General features: G+C 46.1%; 1 protein-coding gene across 3 annotated transcripts in view; it reads left to right on the forward strand.

The window, feature by feature from the left end:
* Positions 1 to 21,668, forward strand: part of HIPK2 (homeodomain interacting protein kinase 2) — a 140,632-nt gene that overhangs the window by 106,623 nt on the left and 12,341 nt on the right. For 2 of the 3 annotated variants that reach the window (XM_050324618.1, XM_050324619.1), the window contains exons 8-14: positions 45 to 264; positions 1,830 to 1,951; positions 6,402 to 6,544; positions 6,900 to 7,076; positions 9,647 to 9,928; positions 19,773 to 20,020; positions 21,046 to 21,206. In XM_050324618.1, coding sequence (XP_050180575.1) covers positions 45 to 264; positions 1,830 to 1,951; positions 6,402 to 6,544; positions 6,900 to 7,076; positions 9,647 to 9,928; positions 19,773 to 20,020; positions 21,046 to 21,206 — 1,353 coding nt within the window. The remainder of the gene's footprint in view (positions 1 to 44; positions 265 to 1,829; positions 1,952 to 6,401; positions 6,545 to 6,899; positions 7,077 to 9,646; positions 9,929 to 19,772; positions 20,021 to 21,045; positions 21,207 to 21,668) is intronic. The other variant, XM_050324620.1, reaches the window with a different exon arrangement.

The following is a 21,668-nucleotide window of genomic DNA, read 5'->3' on the forward strand; positions in this document are numbered from 1 at the left end:
TTTTTTTTTGTTTGTTTTTTGTTTAATTCCCGTCATTCCTTTAGACCACCAACCTGGCTCCCACCTCCTCCAGTGCCACTATTTCCTTAGCCAACCCCGAGGTCTCCATACTAAATTACCAATCTGCACTCTACCAGCCCTCAGCGGCGTCCATGGCTGCGGTGGCCCAGCGGAGCATGCCCCTGCAGACAGGAACAGCGCAGATCTGTGCCCGCCCCGACCCCTTACAGCAAGCCCTCATCGTCTGCCCACCAGGCTTCCAAGGTAAGGAACAGCCTCACCAGGGCCTTGGCCAGTTGCTGCTCCCTCCCCACTGCTGTGTCATCGAGCTCGTGTTGGAAATGAGCTCCCTTAGTGCAGGTTGTATGGCAGGAAGGAGGCTCGCCTAGTAAATTGCAGGAGTGAGGTTATTGCAGGTGGAAATGTTTACAGTGGAGGAGGATCTGGCAGGCACCTCTGACGGCAAGAGTTGGAGGTAGCTGGTCTAAAACAACGGGGCAGATGCTGAGAAGGGGGCTGAGGGAGATTACGGGACATTTGTCATCTTTTGCCCTGAACAGATTTTGAGGCTCTTCTGCCATACTTTGGTAAACTTGAAAGCTTTCCCCCATGGTAACAATGAATCAGCATGTGCATAATGGGCCCATCACTTCTCAGTGATTCTGTTGCTAAAAGGGGAATGAACTCAGGATGGTAATGCAGCAGGGAGCATGGTGAGGGTAGACATGAGGGTTTGCCCCCATAACATGCCCAGGACCATTTATGAGTAAAATTCCCTCAGTTCCAGCCCCACTGCAAACAGCTCTGTCTGTGTATACAGTAGTAAGTACCATTGTTAGACAACTTGGGTGATGATCAGAATTAGCTACTTGTCCTTCTCTTAACTTTACATGCTGTAACAATTTGGAAAACTAGTCGGGAATCTGTAGGAAGTAGTCTAAATAGACCTCGGTTCAGCTGGTGCAACTTCTACTCTTCATTTCTACAAGCCGGTCCGTGCAGCAGCCTCTAGGCACTTGTTAAATGTTCTGGAAGATTATCAAAGCTCTTTTGAACTAGAGAAGTTTAGCTAGACCTCTTCTACGTAGTTAAAATGCATCTCAAGGGTTTGACTTCAGAAATGTATTGCTAGAGTACGTAAGCTAACAGCTTCAGCTTGCTGTCCTGAGAAAGCTCTAAAGTAGAGGAGGCAGCACAGGCTGTGCTAAGGTGGTGGGGAGGAAAGCTTCCTCCAGCTCAGTTAGGCTTATGTGTGGCTTAATCAGTGACTGGAGTTTGGGGTGTGCTAGAACCTTTTAAATATGAGTCCCAAGAAAGTGTTTAAGAGAAAATCACCTATTCATGTCAAGGTTGAAGGAATACAGAGTTCTGGATTCCTATCCCACTGTCCCACTTTGGTCTAAAGAGAACATTCTTACATAGCAATAGGTTTGGGCTGGAAATACCATTTTCTGTTGTCAAACTGGAGAATATGGTGACGAGAAGCCATTTACTCTGCTCTTTTCTTTTTCTCCCTGTACACACTGTATTGTGATATTTCCTGTGCATTTGAGGTACACTAAAAATATGAACTCAGTTAATCCCTTAATGCCTTTGAAAAATGTCTTTTCTGCACCCTTATACATGTATCATGTTTGTGAACATTTGGTGGACATCTCTGGGCTGGGGTAGAACATGTGGCACTCTGATAGCCCAATTTTTCAGAGGGACTCAATGTTGCAATTTAAGTGGACGTCAGCAAGTGCCTTTAGGCACCTCTGAAAACCAGACCCCAGCTCCTAGCAGTGCTGCTGATGGCTAATGCTGTACCTTCTGTGCTGGTGGAACAGGGTTACAAGCCTCCCCTTCAAAGCATGCTGGGTATTCGGTTCGGATGGAGAACGCGGTTCCCATCGTCACTCAGGCTCCTGGGGCCCAACCTCTTCAGATCCAGCCAGGACTCCTCGCACAGGTAAGGAATTCTGAAGACACTGAGCTCAGCAGGTATTTACTGTGTTGTTTAGCTCTTGGAGGCTGAGGAGAGCAGCTTTATCTAAGGGCCTTCTGTGGTGCAGTTTGGAGACTTCAGCAGCTATATAAGGGTCTACAGCTTTCTCTGAAATGTCCAAAACTCCCCCAGCTCAAAGACTACATCAGAGTTGCAAAAGCCTCCAGAAAGACCTTCTTTCCTTCTGGTTTTCCACTGGAATCAGTGGGAAAGCCTCAGGGATATCTGTATCAGGCCTCTGCTGAGGAGGAACTGATAATAACCTTCCTGCATCCTCCTGAACTTGCAGTCTCAGTGGTAGTTTGTAGTCAGGAGTCACAGTGGTGAATTGTGTGTTGCCAATAAATGTCTTCCGTGCTGTAAGATTCCACCATTCTGTTTTATGAGCTGCACCTCTGCTCTTAAGGTATGAGTGAGATGGAAGGGGCTGAGGCAAAGACACACAGGCAAGGAGCTCTCCTTGTCAGCAGGACTTATTGGCACAACTGTCGTTGAATTGTGCTCACAGGAAAACCATGGTTCCTTCCAGAAGAAAAACAGTCAGAAATGGGTACTAGTGATCACATGCACATTCTCAAGGGGAACCCCAGCTTCATAAACCAGAGGAGCAGTTCATTCCACCTTGTGCTGGCTTCAGTGAATCTGCCTCTACTGTTTTAGAGATGTTGCTACAGTATCTTTGCTGATAACAGGCAGGGAAAAAAATGCCTAGTATACTTAATACTAAGTTGGGCAGCCTGGAAAAGGTGACCTGTTCATTAAAAGGGCATGCCTCTGACTCAGGCTTGGTTGATCTGCAGTCAGGTACCCGCAGACTTAAGGGTTTATGCCTGTGCCCTGCACTGCTGTGGTAAGACTGTTGGTGCTATTGCCTTCCTTTGCCAGCTGCCAGTCATGCTTATCTGGTGGATCAAAATGCAGCTTGCAGTCTGTGTGATTTCCACCTGCCCTGCCCCTTCCCAGCAGCAGAGACTTTGTTAGAGGACTGTCTGATATACCAACCCTGCAGACTGTTGTAACAACCGACATGGACCACCTCTCTTGTTTGGTAGGAAAGGAGACCCTACAAGGCAGGGGAAGCAAAAGCCACGGCAAAGCGAGAGCAGTCTGTGCAGGCTCAGAGCCCGGCACCTATTGCTTGTGCAAGGAGTCAGCCAAGGCAGTAGATGAAGGAGGACACAGAGCTTTACATACCCCCACCATTCCGTCAGGCCTCCTGTGGCATGCTTTCTGTGGGGCTTGAAGGAGTGATCTGAAGCATCCCAAAGGCAGCAGGAGCCTGAAAGGTCTCAGGACTTGCCACTCCTTCTTTCTTCTCGAGGTGGCCTTGTTGGACTTTATACAAATGAGGAATTTTTGGTAGTAAAGGTCCTTATGAACACCCTCCCTCACACAGGTTACCAATTTCGGTGCTGCCTCTGCCACATGAATGCCTATTTCTTAGACCGCCCCTTTCATATGTTCTACTGACATTGTATTCACTGCCACTTCCTAAATTCGAGCTGTTTCTGAGAAACTCTCCTCACTTGCATAGATTTTTAATTTTGGATTTAATAAAAGGGAGGCGGTCTGCCTGTTGATGTATCTGTTTGCCTGGCGTGATGAGAAATGCTCGCTGTCACTCTGGTGGCAGGGCACTCTGATTGATGCCGGTGGCATCTGGTGTCCGTGGGCCTCGCTCGTTTTGGGCTGAGCAGCTGGTCTGATAAACAAATCTGTACCCAATTCCAGTTTCCTGAATGGAAAAACACAGCTTCTTTGTGATGCATTGTAGTCACATCTGATCTCTGAGCGGCTGCGTGTCTCTCTCCCAGCAGAGAGCTATTCCCCTCGTGCACAGCTGCTTATCTAATGCTCTTCAGACTGGACCACAGGATTGCTCCAACTACTAGAGGGACTGTCTCTGTCAGAGAGTGTAGCGCCTCCAGAGCCCACTTCTGTCTTTCCACCTGCCTTATTTGTCCCACTGATCGGACAAAGTGCTGCTCCTTGTGCTCCCAGCACACAGCACAGGTCACTGTGCTTGATCTCATCAGGATACCTGTGGCTGGTGAGGCCTTACTGCATCCCAGCACAACCAGCGTCCAGTTCCCCCTGTGCATTTTGTACAAGACCAGCCCCCCTGGAGGAGGGAAGGAGGAAGGAGTTCCAGGGGCTGGAGGGGCCCAGGGCTGATGCACTGATGGATTTTGAGCATCATCTCTGGCAGCTGTGTGTCTGCAGTCTGTGGGATGGAGCTAGGCAGCGCAAGGCAGAGCAAGCAGCCTGCGAGATGTGGGGTCAGTGGCTAAAGTAACTTGTTTGTAACTTGCCTGGGTCTGTTTTCACCCTCTCGAGCAAGTGTGGTCCACATATTGTATGCACAGGGACTGGTGAAAGGAGACTGGTCTTATCTTTTCTAATAACTCTCTGTGGCTTCCGATCTCAAAAGATACAAAACTGTACAGTTTTCTGGCGGGCTTCCATGACGTGACCTAGAACTGTCCCCTGTCCTTGAATAATGCCCTGAATTCTTGATTTTTCTCTCCTCTTAACTCCTTCCCAACAACACTTCCCATGGAGGTCCTGCCACCAGCTTTCGGCACAAACACAGTAATTCCATTAGTCGCTCCTGCTCTATATCTGGAGCACGAGCTCCGTGGCACCAGGGGATCCCCCAGCTCCCGAGTGCAGGGGCCAGCACGGTGCTCCACCATGGCTGCAAGATTTCATAGTGATGCAAGAACTGGGAACAGGCTGCAGCTGCCGGCACAAGCCTCCCGTGTGTAAGCACAGCGCACTGTGCTGGTGGATCAGCCTAGACAAGTCTTATCTGCAGATTAAATGATTCAGTGGTCCTTACCTAATAAGTGAGGAATTTGTGCCTAGACCCTGACACTGCATCTAAATTTATGCACTGCAGTCAGGCAAGGAGCTTAGTTTTGTTTCGTTCTCTCCCTGAAAAGGGAGGAAGCAGTTTTCTCTGCAAGTAAATCCAGGTACTCCCCTGGGACTGACTGCAAGAGTAGTTTAGTCTTCTCTTCTAAAGCAAAGCTGGGGAAAAAAGAGAAAAGAATAAAAAGGCTTTTTTCCACCCTGATCTTTTTGTGTCTTTGCCTCTTTCTCTTACCTGCTCCAAGCGGCAGCAGCCTGTGATTGTGGCTCCTTAGATGAAGGGCTCTTAGGAGCCTTGTGACTGTCCATCCTTTGCAGATGTTGTGAGACGCCTCACTATAGCAGCCTTTTCATCTAACTCAGCAACATGGAAAGTTACAAGACAGTCGAACTTTAGAGCAGAATGGGAAAAGGAATGGGGAGTAGATTTTTGGTTTTTTTCCACTGGGCGATAGGAGGGGATCATGGGGACAGTTAACTGGATTCTTGTGAGGATGGAGAAGGGAACAAATGTATGCTTGGAACAAGGCTTCCCTCAAATTTAACCTCCTTGGAGCTGTGAAATAACACAACACAGGTCCAGTACAGTAGTGCTAGTTGGGACTAAGGTGGACCATAGCTGGTACCCCTGCATTCCTCAGCCCAGGCAGTGATAAGCTGCTGGAGCTGCCTTTGGGCAGCACGTAGCAAATAAAGTTTCTCAAGTCAAAAAACCAATCATCTGACTGTGTGGAGTCACTGGAGCAGGACAACCTGAGTCATGCCTGTGGCAGCGGCGGTGCAGCTGGAGGGATATTGCATACCAGAACGATGGCTCAACTCACAGGGCAGAGATTTATGCCCTGTAAAGGGGGCACCCACTCAGAAAGAGCAGGAAAGTATATGGAGAGGACAGGCATGCAATACATAGCTGTGCATGGCTTCACTCTGCTTTGCCCAGGGAGGCTCCTGGTGAGCTGCAAGCAGGCGACTGGTCTTCTTGGTCGTATAGCAAGATGTTCCTTCTGAGGAGCACCCAGTGGCTTATAGGTGTTCCATTTTGGTATCTCCAAATTCACCTTTTTCCCCTCCTCACTAAAGCCCAGTTCTTTTTCCTGGTCCTTGAAAAGCTCATTTTTACTTTTTAATTGCTTTTAAGTTCCTGAAGTCGTTTGGGTCCTGTTGGGGTGAGAAAGAAAACTGGCTGTAGGAGGGGGAAGTTAACAATAAAATCATAGGGCCCAGCTGATCTGGAGAGTCAAAATTAAAAGATGCTAAAGCGTTTGATGTTTGGGTTGAAATGCCAACTAGTTTTGATTCCTCCTATTCCTGGTTTAGCCTAAAACACAGCTGCTGCTTTGTATGACAGAGATTTTTCCCCCTTCCTTTCCATTCTCTATATTGATGACTTTTACTGCTTTTACTGTGCTTTCCTAACAGTATTTGAAAGGGGGTAAGAGCTATGTTGTATGACCATGATAATTATTGGGAGCCCCGGGTGAGCATGGACCACCACTCACGTTTGGTGCATGATGCCTTTTGTTTTCCCTCTGTCTGACAGCAAGCATGGCCCAGTGGCACTCAGCAGATCCTGCTCCCTCCTGCCTGGCAGCAGCTGACCGGGGTGGCCACCCACACGTCTGTCCAGCATGCGACTGTCATCCCAGAGTCCATGGCCGGCACCCAACCGCTGGCAGACTGGAGGTAAACTGGAGCTGCTTGTAGGTTCCCTGAAGTACCCACCAGAGCTGGAAGAGGCCTGAGAAGAGAGTGGGGCAGGAGGGATGGGGTCTCAAAAATGCTGTGAGGGAGAAGGGGTGCAGCCTGTTGCCCCCTTGTCTGAAAGGTGTGGGCAGCTTCTCCATACCATGTCCTTGGAGTGGAGTGCTGTGCCCACAGCGCTCTCTTCAGTCTGCTCCCTGGGGAAAACGCTCCATCCCAGGTGGACTAAGAGCCCAGTGGGCCCTGGAAGGGAGGGTACCTTGGTAAAGGGCGATGGGAACCTGCCGAGGAGCAACCGCTGGCATGTTAAACGTGTGCCTGTCTCCCCACCACACAGGAACACGCACGCTCACGGCAGCCACTACAACCCCATCATGCAGCAGCCCACGCTGCTGGCCAGCCATGTGACCCTGCCCGCTGCCCAGCCTGTCAACGTGGGTGTCGCCCATGTCATGCGCCAGCCGCCCGCCACCACCTCCGCCAGGAAGAGCAAACAGCACCAGTCTGCGCCCCGGTGAGTGTGTGCCCATCCCGGCGCTGGGCGTGGGGGTGGGATGGGGGTCCCTACCAGGGTGCTTCTGAGTGCAGCCCTGTGATGCAGCTGTGCTGTTCACTGTCATCTGCGGGGCAAAATAAAGTTTGTTCCACAGCCTGCAAGGGATTAGGTTACGCATTTTGTGACTGGACTCTTTGCTGCTTCAGCTCTTTGGCACCCAGGTCAGGAGAGCGGTGGGTAAGAGGCGATCTGGTACATTTTAGACCCAGTGAGCATCGTTTTGTGTGGGAGTCAGTGGCTGCAGGAGATGCAGGGTGGGAGACTCGGGCCCTATTCATACACTTGTTATGCTGCTGTGATCACGCGAGGCCTTGTTATTAAAAATGTAACTGAATTCTCAGGTCAGTGTGCTGCAGTGCCCAGTTACCACACCTTTTCTTCCCTCATCACCTGGAAGAAGCGCTCCTGAGGTGCAGTGTTTGCACTCCCGTGGGGTGATGCACCTCAGGGGACCACATCTTCAGGAACATGTGCCTGGTGTGTGCACACAAGATCTGCCCTTTCAAAAGCGATGAGGTGATGACCTGTCTTCTGAGCTTTGATGCCATGTGGAGTGAAGGTCTTGGGTGGCTTTAGGCCACCTCAAGCTCTCTAGCTCCTAACACAGGTGGTTAGATCCTATCTTCAACAATACACACCAGCAACAGATTTCCATGCTGGTCTTGATATAATCATGGCAGCATAAAACAGGGAGCATTTTGTAAGGATATCTCATCCAGAGGCAGTCCTTAGAATCTATTGGCTCTCAGTAGGACCATTTGGCTCTGCAAGGAGGATTGCAGTGCCTGTCACAGCACTGTAATCTTGTCTAGAGGACAAGGATGTTTAAGATGTATGTGTACCTGTTCTGGGGAAGATTCTCTGGGCTGTGCAACTATGACACTTCTCTAAAAAGAAAAAGAAACACAACTCAAAACAGTGCAGGGGAGAGAACCAAAATGGGTCACCACTTTTGCAGAGGAAAAACAGAGGAGCTTATGGTTTTCCTGGGTGACTGCACTGGGGCCAGAGGAGCTCTGAGTTCACAACCAGTTTGACTCTGGTTAAGAGACCACTATTTAAATCCATCCCATTTATCTGCTCTTTAATGTTGAATGTACTTTGGGTCAGCTCCAGCTGTCTTAGTCCACCAGTAATACAGAGGAGAGGCAGCCACATCCCCAGCAAACCAGCAAAACAGAGCGCCTGCTGCAACCAGTGTGCCTCTGCAGGGCCTCCCTTCTCTCTTCACTCTTCAGAGGCAGGATGGCAGTGTCCAGGAGGAATTGGGCACCCTCAGAGCAAAGGGTTTCTATAGCTTCATTAATTGTAACTCTTTTGTAGCCAAATGAGGAACAGTGCTCCTTTGGAGAGGAGGGTACTCCACGCTGCTCATTGGTATTCAAAAAGCACTTGGAATGCTACTGTGCAGCCATTTGTTATGCAAAAGACCCTGTGTAAGTTGGTATAGTGTGATATACTGCCAGGGTGACTTCCTTTTGATGGATGCCACCTATTCCTTTTGTTAGCTTTCGGGCCAGGCTGAACATGCAGCCCAGGCCCCACAGTGGAACAAAACCAGAACTTTGGGGTTTTTTTCCTTTTTGAATCTCCAGATGTTCTGCAGTAGTGAAAAGAAATACAAGGGAGAAAGAAAATGTGGGAACTGAGGGAAAGGGGCTTTAGTCAGTGTTCTTTGGTTAATAACCCCAGTCTGCAGACCCATGCTGCACTGCTGGGTGGATAGGTTCTGTGTTCAGATCCCTGATTCAAGTGAGCCTTTTCCGCTTGGGTAGGGAAGCTGAAGTAGGAAAACTGGGGAAAAACCAGGACTTGAGAAGGCTTTTTTTACTGTGTAATAAGAATATTTTTTTCTTTCTGATTTACCTATGCTGGATGCTGCTTCACATGGAAACAAAATGAAACTGAATATTTGTCCTCCCTTCTGCCTGCTCTCATCTATGGGACACCACTGTCCTAGAGGTCAAAGTATCAGCTAGGAAATGCTAATTGATAAGATTCTTAAACAGAAATTAATTTCTGTTTAATTAAATTAAAAAAACAGGTTTCCTGGTAAATGGTTGCTGTTTTCCACAGCAAATTCAAATTTGATCTCTAGCATTTTCTGGCCAAAAAATATCTCGCCATGATGCATCTGTGTGGGATACAGGCAAAAGGGATTATCATTTGGGTGGTTCTCTCTCCTGTGACAGCCACAGAGTGCCTACCTTTGTTCTATATGTCTGGGCTGTGTGACTAGCCTCTACTCTCCCAGTGCAAACTCCTGAGAGGCAGCATTTCTCATCTGGAAATTTCTAGGAAAAAAAATTTTGAATTTTTTGCTACAAGAAACTACTTTTCAGCCAGTGATATGAATAAGTCATGCAAGGCACTCTCTCCTTTGAAGAGGTGCCTGTGTCAATTCTGCAGTTTTCCTAGACTCCACAGCCCAGTGCCACTGAATCAGAGACCAGGACTCACAAGCCCTTCGTGACGGGCAACTTGAGCAAACCGAATTTTAACCAACTCACACCTTTTCCCGTTTCCAGAAACGCATCCACCTATGAAGTTTCATCCTCTCAGTCCATCAGCTCGCCCCAGCGGTCGAAACGAGTGAAGGAGAACACGCCTCCCCGCTGTGCCATGGTGCACAACAGCCCTGCCTGCAGCACCTCCGTCACCTGCGGCTGGGGCGACGTGGCCACCAGCACCACGCGGGAGCGGCAGCGGCAGACCATCGTCATTCCCGACACCCCCAGCCCCGCAGTGAGCGTCATCACTATCAGCAGCGACACGGACGAAGAGGAGGAGCAGAAGCATGCACCCACCAGGTGAGCAGTGGCTCTCTGCCCTTCCCTGTGCGCAGGAGAAAGAGACAGAGGCAGGGAAGTGTTGGAGCATCCCAGCAGCTGCTGTAGGGTTCCAGGAGCTATGTTTGGGTGTTAGCATCCAGGTTGTCTTTCGTTTGAAAGGAAAAATACTAGCTGAGGGCTCCATAGGTTTAGTTGAAACTCCCTTCTCTGCCTGTACATTTGCTGTGTGACCTTGGAAAAGCACAGTGGCCTCCCCATGCCATAGTGTCTCATCTGTAAGAGGAAAGAATACTTCTCGTCTCACTTCAGTTGAAAGGAGGCTTCAGAGACCCTATGGTGATGAGCCTCTCTGAGACAGCTGTTTAAAACATGGACAAAAAAAAGAGCTTGGAAAGAAGATGCCTTAAATTTGCCTTTTCTCTTTCTAACTGATCCCAGCATCTGCAAAGAGCATTAAATGACACCTTAGATATGTGATATTTTTCTTAAACAGGTTCTCAGAAACAATGGTTCTGTCATAAACACTCAACAATAATATATTGCAAGAGATCTGCTTAGTTCTGACTGTGTTGTCAAAACATCCTTGAACTATTGTAAAAGTGGCAGAAGTTGATTGCTTTTTTTGTCTGACTGCAGAGAGGCATAGATAAGGCTAGAAACACCGTGGTGACTGAGTTTGCTCCTTAGGGAATTAACTCACCTGAGTGAACAGTGTGACCCAGGACTGCTGCCACTGCTGATCATCTCTTGTGGATCAGAGAGGACTTAATTTTCTAGGACTGTCCTTTCAGCACCTTTCATCACATGCAAGTGCTCTAGGTTTCCCATCTGATGCCAGTCACAAGACATTGCTCTGCTTTGTAAGTTGTAGAGAAGTAGCCTTGCAAACAGCTGAATAATTTTACCATCTTTATATTGGTAACTGAGCTAGGAAATTTTTAACCTTATCCTTCCAATATTGGTAAGAGATAATTATTTTTCTATTTATTTAAAATACGCTCCATGCCAGATTTTCTTTTCATCACTGGAAATACCTATCTGTGTCTCTGCATCTCTGCATTGTGGTGATAAGAGAAGCCTGCAAATGTGCACAGAACAGATGAGATGCATTTGGCCTCCAGGAACTAAAAATCTGTAAAGAAGAGCTATATTATTCAGGCATCCAGACTGGAATTTCAAGCTGCCTTCTGACAGCCACTGCCACTTCCCATTCCCCTTTTCCCTACCAATGAACTCCACTGGGCAGCAAGAGCTCAGTGCCTCTCAAAGTCAGGCTTGCCATGAATGCAGTGGTTATCATGGGCAGTTGATCACAGGACAGTGTAACATATTTAACTTTAAAAATAGAAAGAAATAAAATTAAAAATTGCTACAGTATTCCTTACATTGGTAGGGGTAAGAAAGTGGGGTTCCAGAGAGAGTTGAATGAAGATCAGTGTGAAAGTCAGGTACATTATAAATAATGAGGCAAAAGAGATGCTAAAAACTGAGGTTGTGAGGTGGGGCAGCATGAAGAGGGCAGGTATCTCAAGGGTCATGGGAGCTCTTTTCAAGCATGTTTACCCATGATGCTGATCCCAGGCTTCAGGAAATTATGTGCAAATGCTTAAACTTACCATCTGAATGTCTTTCTTGGGTCCAGAGAGGGGTGGAGGGAAGAGCTAGAATACTGCGTCCAGTTCAACCAATGGTTGTCTCCTCTGCTTCAACTTTGCTGCCATCTGACCAGTTTCTTTACTCAACACCTCTCCAGGAAGACAGGCAAGAACAAAGTTCAGGAACATGTCTGGAAATTGAGTTGGGAGTTTGAGGTATTAAAATATTTGGGTCTGCCGAGGGGCTTGAAAAGTTGTCCCAAGAGCCAGACTTACAAAAACAAACTGGCTTTGATGTGACTAAAGCATATTCCAGACACGTTCCTGCCTGGGATCAGATCCCTGGCTACTTTTTGTATCCATATGGCTTATCTATACAGAGTGCCAGGATGCCAGCATTCCTGGAAGGCCAAAGCTTAAGAGCTAGATTTAATTTGTGAGCCATGTAGAGACATTTCGTGTGGACACGAGCTGTTCTCGGGCACCTTTTGGAATTCCAGAGTGAGTTAAATTGCCTGTGCAGATGTAACCAGAGCAAATAGAGGCAGAAGCACAGGTGGAAAACAGCATGTCCAGAATGAGAATTTTTGGTTAATGTCTCCAGGAGAGTGAAATCAGTTTGCTCAGTGCCTTTTAACCTGGGTATATCTAATACCATGGTCTCAGCTGGAGTGAGAGTGTAGCTTCCAGTCAAGGAAGCTGTATCAGCATTTAATACCAAGGAACTTTGTCCCTGCTGAAGTTGGAGTCTTTCTCATTGGAAGTTTGTCACATGTAAGAAAATACTCCAAGTTTTCTCACTTGCCTGGTTTTTTGGGCTCCAAGAAAAACGGGAGTGACAGTGAAGTATGTGCGTTAATGTAATCAGTGCCCAAAGGTTCAGGATCTGAGTCGAAAATGAAACCATGCAAAGAATGCATTGTCTCACCCATACATGCAAATATTACCATATTGGGCAATAGCTGTGGTGTGGGGGTGAAAAATAAGGAATCACTTGAAACATGCTATTGGTCACATCCTAGCAATATTAGCTTTTTCTAGGTTAGAATATAGAAATCATATGGCACTTGACAGATCAAAGGTAATTGCCTGATCCCACCTTACTGATAGCAATGGTAACTTTGCATTAACTTCACTGTCGTTGGATCAGCTCCTGAATTTGCTACAGCGCTTCCTTCTCTTATTTCTTACAGGGTTAGAAATTTCTCTTTGACCCATGAGACTAAAAATGCTTATTTTATTGATTTCTCAGTGAAGAGAGATTAGAGCTGCTTGTGGTTGTGAGAAGTAGTAGATCCTTTGAGGATGTAAGAGTTGGTCAGTCTCAGTTTAAGCAGTACTGGTAAAGTTGATAAACATTATACTGCTGATGCAGGAAAGGAGCCCTACAGCTTGGATTTATGCCATCAGAAAAGCCTTTCTGTAATACCAGAGCAGCAGAGAGCTTTTCTCATACAGGGGATGCATGTTTTTTACTGGTGAGAGAAAAATCTGAAAAAATTATTGTGAGATGGGTAGAATTTTACTTTTCCTACTGAAAAGTAGGAAACATTACGTTACATGTTTATGAAATACCAGCTGATCAGGAAGGCAGGGCAGCACACTGCTCCTTTTGCACCGTTGATGAGCATAGCTTGGTATAATCTTTATAAAATCAATAGTCATCTGAAAATGTTGGGCTCCTGTTGCGTAAAGTTGCTGGGGAGGTGGTGTGAGATGAGCCCTGGAGGACCTGCTTAGTGGAGCCTTGTCAAAGGGGGCCATCTACTGGGCCCCAGCCCCGTGCCTGGGGCAGAGTCACCAAGGAGGAACCTCAGGTACAGTTCAGCAGGAATTGTCCTCAGAGAGATGGTCAGAGATTTTCAGGGGGAGAATTCCTGATTAGAAAAGTCAGCTCCATCAAGACCAAGGCTTTTTTGCAAGCTACGTTGAGTTTTGTCTAGTAATACAGTGAAATCTGGCGAAGCTTCAAAACTGCAAAAAGTTTTGACCTTTATTTAAGGGGAGAAAGTTTCAGAGGAGAAGAGTTCTTGTTTCTGGTTTAATGGAGGGTTTTATTCTTTCAAAATAGAAACAAATTATAAGAAGAATAAATTGAAATGGTCAAAATAAAAGGGGAAAAACATTACTGAGTGGAATTGGTTTTACCTGGTTTCTGATGCCCGCAAAGTTTTGTATGTGACATTCTGTCCCTTCAAACAGCAGGGGGAAAATTTGCATATAAAATGTATTATATGAACAGGAAACAGTTTTGTCACCCTGTTTGTTTATCATCAGTGAACTTATACGCTCTCAGCTCTGCATCCTTTACAAAGAGATTTCATAGGCCGAAGAGGCATTCACTGCTGTGCTGTAAGATAATACCCCAACTGTTATTTATTCTACATAGGAGAATTCAGGTCTAATCTGTAAAGCACTGAAGAAAGTGAAACAGAAAGTAGACTGATATTTATTTTTTAAAGTTCATTCCTCTTTAGTTTCTCTACTTTCTCCTGCAAGAAAGTCAAGCAGACAGGCCAACTGACCTATAGTGCCACTGCAGTCGCAGTCATTGGAGGATATACTTGATGAGTAGCAAGTAGTAGGGGTTAAGTACTCCCCAGTGTGCAACTTCACCTGTTGCTCTGGTTTAAATATAAATGCTCCCTTGATTAAATATTTCTGAAGCTTAGAAGTGGGGAAAAAAAGCAACAGCTTAAACGTGGAGCTGAGAGACACAAAGCCATCTTGGAATTGTGGCTGGAAGGGAGAGCACACAAGATCCTGGGGAGGCATGGACTGCGCTGCACTGATGGTTCAGTGAGGGGTATTTCTACATTCTGCCAAGAGACTCATCACAGAGCATGGCAGGAGGAAGGGGTGGAAGGAAGGGCAGCTGAGGTGGCTGTTGTGATGTGCCAAGAATACTTCCACTCCAAGCAATGAGTGCAGCAGCCAAGAAAAACATGATTTGTCTTGAAACAATACAACTATGGCCTTCAGGTAATAGGTTTTGAGGGTGCTTCCACCCCAGAGAGACAAGAGAGCCCCTCAGTTCCCCACTGCCTATGCTGGTGTCCTAAGTGACATCTCTCCAGCTTGGTTTTCCATGGGATCCTCACAGTAATCAGTCTTGCTGGGCAAGGCAGGGTGACTGCCAACTGTTGCATCGGCATACTGAGTAACTGGCTCATTGATGATCTTCACTGCAACAAAACCTTTGAAGGGTTTTGTTTTTTTCCCTCTCTCTTAAGATTTTAAACTATACGATGTGGTCTCTGTGAGAGACAGAGTGTGTCTTTATAACAGAGCGTAAGCTGATGCAAGTTGTTACTCGCATTGTTCACGTTGTAGTGCAATGGTGGTGGGCCCCGCTTCAGAAGACTTTAATTCCCCTTACACGCAGAATTTGCTGGCAGGCACAAACCAGGTGTTTTTGCCAACTTGCTGATGTGCATGTGGTAGGGGCAAAACACTGTTTGTAATTCTCTTTTGACACATAGCCTATTGTGGCTGTGTTACGCTGTGCATAGTAATGCACTGACTCTGCATAGCAATATGTTGCCTAACCACAGTCATTTGTTAAAAGATCGGTGCCTTCCATCTCCAGAAGACACACTGATGACATGCAACTAATACTTAAAATAACAGAGATAGGCAGTAGCTCTGTCAGCAAACCTTCAGCAGCAGGACCTTTACAACCTGCTAAGCAATTCAGAATATATGACTTAAATAGCTACGGCACATCCTGTGTAGCCTAATAAAATGGCCTCTGTGTAGTACTTGATAAATATTTCTTACCACTACAGATTCACAAAGAAGGTGAGAGCAGATTAACAGGTCAGGATGGAGGTTGAGCTGGGAGGGTGGCATGTTCTCGACACTGAGCTATGCATGGCATAAGATTTCAGCATGAAGACAGCGATTGCAGTTGTAGTGTGGGTTTTTGTTGGCTGGATAGGTGGATTATTTTGAAGGAGCAAACTGAAAAGGTTGCATGTTACTGAGTTTTCAGAGACTCTGGAACAGAGTTTTTGTAATGTGAGGTAAAGCTTACGTGCCCTGGTTGTATACACACACCAGTTCAAAGGCACTCCTGTGCAATGGCTTCCATCATCCTCCAAACTGGAAGGCCAAGTTTGTGACCTTGAGAGCTGTAAGATTATGTTGCTACAGTGTCAGCCACAGTGAAAGGTTTGTAGCTTTTGGGGTGAACCACACGCTGAAGAATTGCCCCCATGAGACACCATTCGCTTTTTCTGTGATTCTGATGTAACTCAAGGTATTCAGGGGAAAAAAAAGGTCCCGTTCGTGCAATGCTGTCACATACTGAGCTTTTGGGCTGGGCCTTCAGCAAGTAGAAATCATCTCAAGTTGCATTGTAACAAGAGTTGTTGTTGTCCCTGTCCTTGTCCTTGGCTACTGATGTGGTTTCAGCATTAACACCTAATTTAGCATCTTCCTTTCCTTTATTTCCTCTCATTTTTTGTTCTCAACTTCTGCCTTCAGCACCTTTCCATTATTAGATGCCCACCTTAGTTCCTTGCCTGGTGCCTGTCTTTTGTTTCCTCTATCAGACTTTTCCTTGCTGGAGGCAATAGGGACCCATGTCCATCTCTGCTGTGCACTCAGGAGGGTGGTGTTACGTTAGAGAACCATCTCCAAGACCTTCTACTTGTTCAGAGGCATGGTCATGCTCTGTGTCTGCACAATGGACAGACATGAATTTTTATTTTGTGTCCAAGTTTGAGAACAAGCTCTTCAGGACAAGGTGGGAATGGGATGTTACTCACAAACTAATAAATAAATGTGCAAAGCAATGCATATTTTATCAGCTGCTGTTTCAAAAGGGAGGACACAGCCCCATGCAGTAAGGGTTAAAATGCCTTTCTGGATTAGTGCTTTTCATTCTGTGTAGATGGATTCACTGCCACTTCAGTAACCTTCCTCCCTCCCTCCCTCTTCTGGAGAATTAAAATACACCTACCCACATATGCAGGCAGGCACACAAGCTGACCAGGAACACATACCGACTCCCAGAACTACTAAATCACGCGTGCTGCCACAACTGTGCTTGCAGGAGGGAAAGCAATTACCAGGCCTGGACTGAGCTTAATAGGAAAGGGGCAAGACTTTTAATAGTATTTTTCTGTGTAAGCACAAACATCCCCAAAAGCTGTGGCTGAGTTATAGGAACACAGTAAGCTTGCTGAGTAGGCAAGTGCTGTGTCAACAGGTAAAAGCTCTCAGTCCTCATAGTTTGTGAGCAGGGAAGGCGATACATCAGTCTGGACCTCACACAGATAACTCCTGGGTTACTGTGAGGTGGGGAGAGCAGCTGAGTCCTTAGAGGGAGCTGGAAGGAGAACAGCTGCAGATTAGCAAGAAGGCTTTGAGTAGGGGGAATGCCAGCTCTACAGGGTTGAATTTTCAAAAGCCTCCATTTTGGATTAATGCGTATCTTTAATGCCTGTGAATCAACTGGTTTTCAGCATGAGCTGGGCCTTCGATGTTCTTGAAATTCCCACCCTTAATCTCTGGGGCAGGCTATGGCACAGCAGGTGCTGAGCTCTGGGTGCGTGTGGTTAGTCCTAAGTGACTTCTCTGCCTGCTGTAACATTAACTACAGTTGTTACCTTTCCTAAAGACAGAAATCCAGCTGCTTTCAACGGGACTCCTCGTGTCCTTGAAATGATGCAGCCTGATGAATCAAGAGGCTGATCATTTGGGCCCTAATCCTGCAAATATTTACCCATGGGCTTTAGCCCTGTTACTGTAATAGCCCAGCTGACTTTGGGAGATGAGACGTATTAGTTCTGCTGAGCACTTGCGTAAGGCCTGGCAGGACCATAGTTCTGGTCCTTTTCAGGTTCCAATCCATGAAATTAGTTTAATACCCTGCTACAGTCCCTTTCTCTGTAAGGGTTTGGATTTGGGGTCACTTATTTGTTTAAGCAAACAGTTATACTTGATTTCTTATTGTAACCAAGGAGCTTTAATACTTTGAAGGAGAAAAATTCTCATGGTCTCTGCTTTGACAAGCCCTCAATCAAATCGGTGAAAAATATGTCCATTCTAAAACAATAAATAGCACAGATTATACAGAAAATTACCTTTCCGGTTCTACAGCTCAACCTTCCCATGTCAAGTGTCAGCTGAGAGCAGGTATTTCCAGTTCAGCAGCTCAGCCACTTATGTAAGGAAGGGACTGTAAAAGAACAGTTAGACCTTATCAGTTGTCAGAAAACTCTTTAGTGACTTGATTTTTCTTTATAAAATGTAATAACTGTCAGAGATAAAGAATATATCTCTCTTCCCAACTGGCAGCCAAGGGTAGCTGCAAAGGGCAAGCCTCGTGGATACTCATAAATGTGCGATTACAGGCATTTCTACTGATGGAGAGGGGAATATTGATGCAATATTAGTCATTTTTATTGGCTTAATATTCTTCTTTCGTAGCAGCATATCCAAACTGCTACATCTTTCTTCACATACAGTCGTTGTCCATCTAAGATATGCTATTGCTCTTTTCATTTCTAATCCAGAGCTCTCTGGCTCCTTGTGAAAAGCCAGAATATGAGAGTTTGGTGTTGTACATCTTTCCTGTTGATACATACCTGCTCCTGGAATGATCACTTTCCAATTCCAGATTGTTGAGCAATAGCTCCTTCTCCTTCTCTATCATCTGCCCCGTTTCAAGTGACCATAGCAGGGGCCTCTTGAGACTTGTTTTTCACTGTGAGTGGAATGGCATGATTTTGTGTCCTCCCTGGGACATACAATCATGCTGTGATGATAGCCCAGGGAAAGTCTGTGTGATGGTAACTTGTTTGTGACTGCATCACCCCAAGACATTCTTTAAAGGAAAAGATAATAGTTTTTCAATTCCAAGTCTTGGGAGCGAGGTGGTGAGTTGCAGTATGTGAGTGCTGACAGGGAGATTTTGGAATGGACAAGTGGAAGGGAATCTACCAGTGCTCCTTTAGCACTGTAAAAAATAAATATGGCAAACAATGTCCTTGTGGAAGAAAACTGCTCTCAGTGTCTGCTCCACCCACCTTTCCTTCGGTAAGAAGCAATACTGAGACTAGGGAACAAACAGCTCCATCACAGACTCAGACTGGATTTAACAGCTCTTCCCTGGACTGGACTAGGCGGAGTGGGAGAAGGAGGAGGACACTATATGGGAAAGAGATCTCTCTCTGTTTTAAGTGCACACTCAAGAAGTTAAGATTCCTTTTTCTCCATGTCATTTCTGTTCCTGTTGGGGCTGTTTCCACCATTAAGCCTAATTACTTAGCTTTTTATGTGCTATCCATTTCTTTTCATCATTTTAAAAACTTCAGTTGCCATAACAACATAATGCAATCAGTGAAACATAACAGCTATTTTCTGTAGTCAAGGTCTGTGCACTGTCAAGGATGTGAGCCATTTAAGCAAATCTTCACCATCCCCCTTCCTCCCTCCTCTTTCTCGCTCTCTTTTTCTCCCTAAACAAGCTCATAACAGGAAGGAGAAACCATCAGGAATAATTAGACACAATAGCAGAGCAAATCCCAATCGTACTCATGCAGTCTAGTCTAATGAACTTCGAGCACTAATCTTGGAAGTGTTGATGTTCTTTTTTAATCACTTTTTTGATGTCATAGATAGATTAGTTGCAGCAGGACCTTGATATTCTACACTAGAGTCAGGAGACCCAGTGCCTATTCAGAGAAAGGAAAGAAAATCAAAAGCATTACATCCATTGCTCATTTCTTTGTCATTCATTCCTTATTTTCAGATGCTTATTGAGCATATATGCCCATTGCACCATATTAGTAAATAGAATGGAGTGTATTTTGTAGATTCATGGAATTTAAGCATGAAAATTCATAGCATCTATTATTAAATAATTGCTGGAAGGCTGGGAGAAACCGCCACGTTTTTGTGTGGGTGGTGAGACTCGCAACAAAGCATAGTATAAGTGTTGGGCTTTTACTGCACACATACATAAAAAACAGTCTGAAAATAAATCTGGCAGTCTGGTTCAGTGCTATTCTCAGCAGTGTGAATATAAGATCTATCCACAATGTCTTACTCACTCCTTGACCTCCATGAGGGCTTTCCTGGAATAGTAACGAGTGAGTTTTGAAGCCTGGGATTTGGCTTAAGCAGCCTCTCTCTGGCAGAGGACTGAAGGGTGTGCTTTGCCTTTATGGAGCTCATCTGCCACAGGCAGAGTCTTCTAGTGGTTTCGAGTTGATCATTGCCTGATCACTCTTTCCACTTGTCTGCTTGTGTTTCAGCACCTTGTCCAAGCAAAGGAAGAATGTCATCAGCTGTGTCACCGTGCATGACTCCCCCTACTCCGACTCCTCCAGCAACAACAGCCCTTACGCCGTGCAACATCGCGCAGGGCAGAATAACGGGAACAGCTACGACACCAAAGGGGTTCCAGAGACTCACTGCAGTGGGAACCCCCGAACGATCATCGTGCCACCACTGAAAACCCAGGCCAGTGAGGTGTTGGTAGAGTGCGATAGCCTGGCACCAGGTAAATTGCACCTCTTCCGTCAAGAAAATTAGTAAGAAATAAATGATTTATCTTGGAAGAATCTCATTGTTCAGTTTCATTTTGTTTGTTTGTTTGTTTGTTTTGTTTTCTCAAAAAAAAAAAAAAGTGCTCCTGCCTCCTGCCCTTCTCTCATGTGACACACCTGTTCTTGGGAGCCATATTGCATTATTTATGTGCTCTGGTTCACTCAGGAGTCACGGGGGCAAGTGTCAGACCCAGTTAGTTCTGTACAAACCCAAGAACAGAATGCAGCCTGTAGCTCAGCGTTTGACATTAAAGGCTCACAAATGCAGGTGTGAACCTTTGCTGCCTTGCCTTTCCGTAGGTGTATTTTAAAATAGGTAAGAGATTGAAAACATGTGTGAATTTTCATCCAAACTTGTTGACGTTTCTGAGAAGAACATTTCCCCAGGGTCTTCATTATGGACTGATGAGGTTTGCTCATCCAGAACCTCTGCAATGCTAGATAGTAGGATGTGTTGAAAAGAGGTTTATGGTGGAAGTCTGGCATGAAGCAACTGGTTTTGAGCTACTTGGCAGTCTTTGCTTTTGATGCACTGCTGGTGAAAACAAAGGTTCAAAGGGTGAGCTTCCCACTAGCACCTTCTCCCTCCCTTCCCACTCACCTTGATGTTAGGCAAGTCAGGGACTTTTTATGCTGTGCACACCATACTTTTCTTCCTCTCCTTGGGATTTGTACCTGCATTGTACAGTTCTGCTGGCAGAACAGTTTCTCGCACTTCTGAAGGGTCTGTAAAGCCTTCTTCAGGCCTACTTTGGGTCCAGTTATCAAGTCTGCTTGTCTGCCTCTAGGATAACAGGCTGGTGGTGTATATGAAGTACTGCTGAGGTATAATTAATTAAGAGAAACAGTTTTCTTACCCTGCTTCTGTTGTATGTCTCCTCCCAAAAGCCACTCTGGAGGAGACTCAGTGAGGAAAAGGTAGGGTGAGCAATTAAAGAATGTGATGTAAGCTACAAATGTGTTTCCTTTCCTGGCACAGTCACCACCAGTCACCACTCATCCTCCTACAAGTCCAAGTCCTCCAGCACCGTGACCTCCACCAGCGGTCACTCTTCAGGGAGCTCGTCTGGAGCCGTTGCCTATAGGCAGCAGCGACCAGGAGCACATTTCCAGCAGCAGCAGCCTCTTAATCTAAGTCAGGTAAGTCAACCGAGACTGATTTTGGTGGTGCATCATCTGGCTGTTCCCTACTGCCCCTCCAGCACGGGCTGTCCCATTCCAGTCTAGTGATAGTTGAGCCCCATGTTGAGTTTGATCAGCTGTTTTTACTTGACTGCAGACCTTGATCTTCCAGCTCAGGCAGCAGGGGTAGTGCAGATCACACCCCTGAGTGGGCTGGTGGTACTCTTACCACATGTTCTAAAGTCAGATGTGAGTGGGAATAACAGTGTGAGTGGGAATAACGTGAGAGGGAAGTGCAGCAGCTTGGCCCCAACAGAATTGAGCAGGAGCATGTAGGAAGGGCTGAATTCTCTTTAGCTCTAGGTAACCATGGGAAGGGTTTCTTCTAAGTGAAGTGCCTCAGCCCAGCTGGGAAAGTCAAAGCAAAGCCTCTGTTCATACTCATGACCTCATGAGCATATGACCTCATTGTGCATATAC

The sequence above is a fragment of the Myiozetetes cayanensis genome, unplaced genomic scaffold (genome assembly GCF_022539395.1).
Source record: "Myiozetetes cayanensis isolate MyiCay16 unplaced genomic scaffold, myiCay2020 scf3, whole genome shotgun sequence".
Classification (NCBI taxonomy): Eukaryota; Metazoa; Chordata; class Aves; order Passeriformes; family Tyrannidae; genus Myiozetetes; species Myiozetetes cayanensis.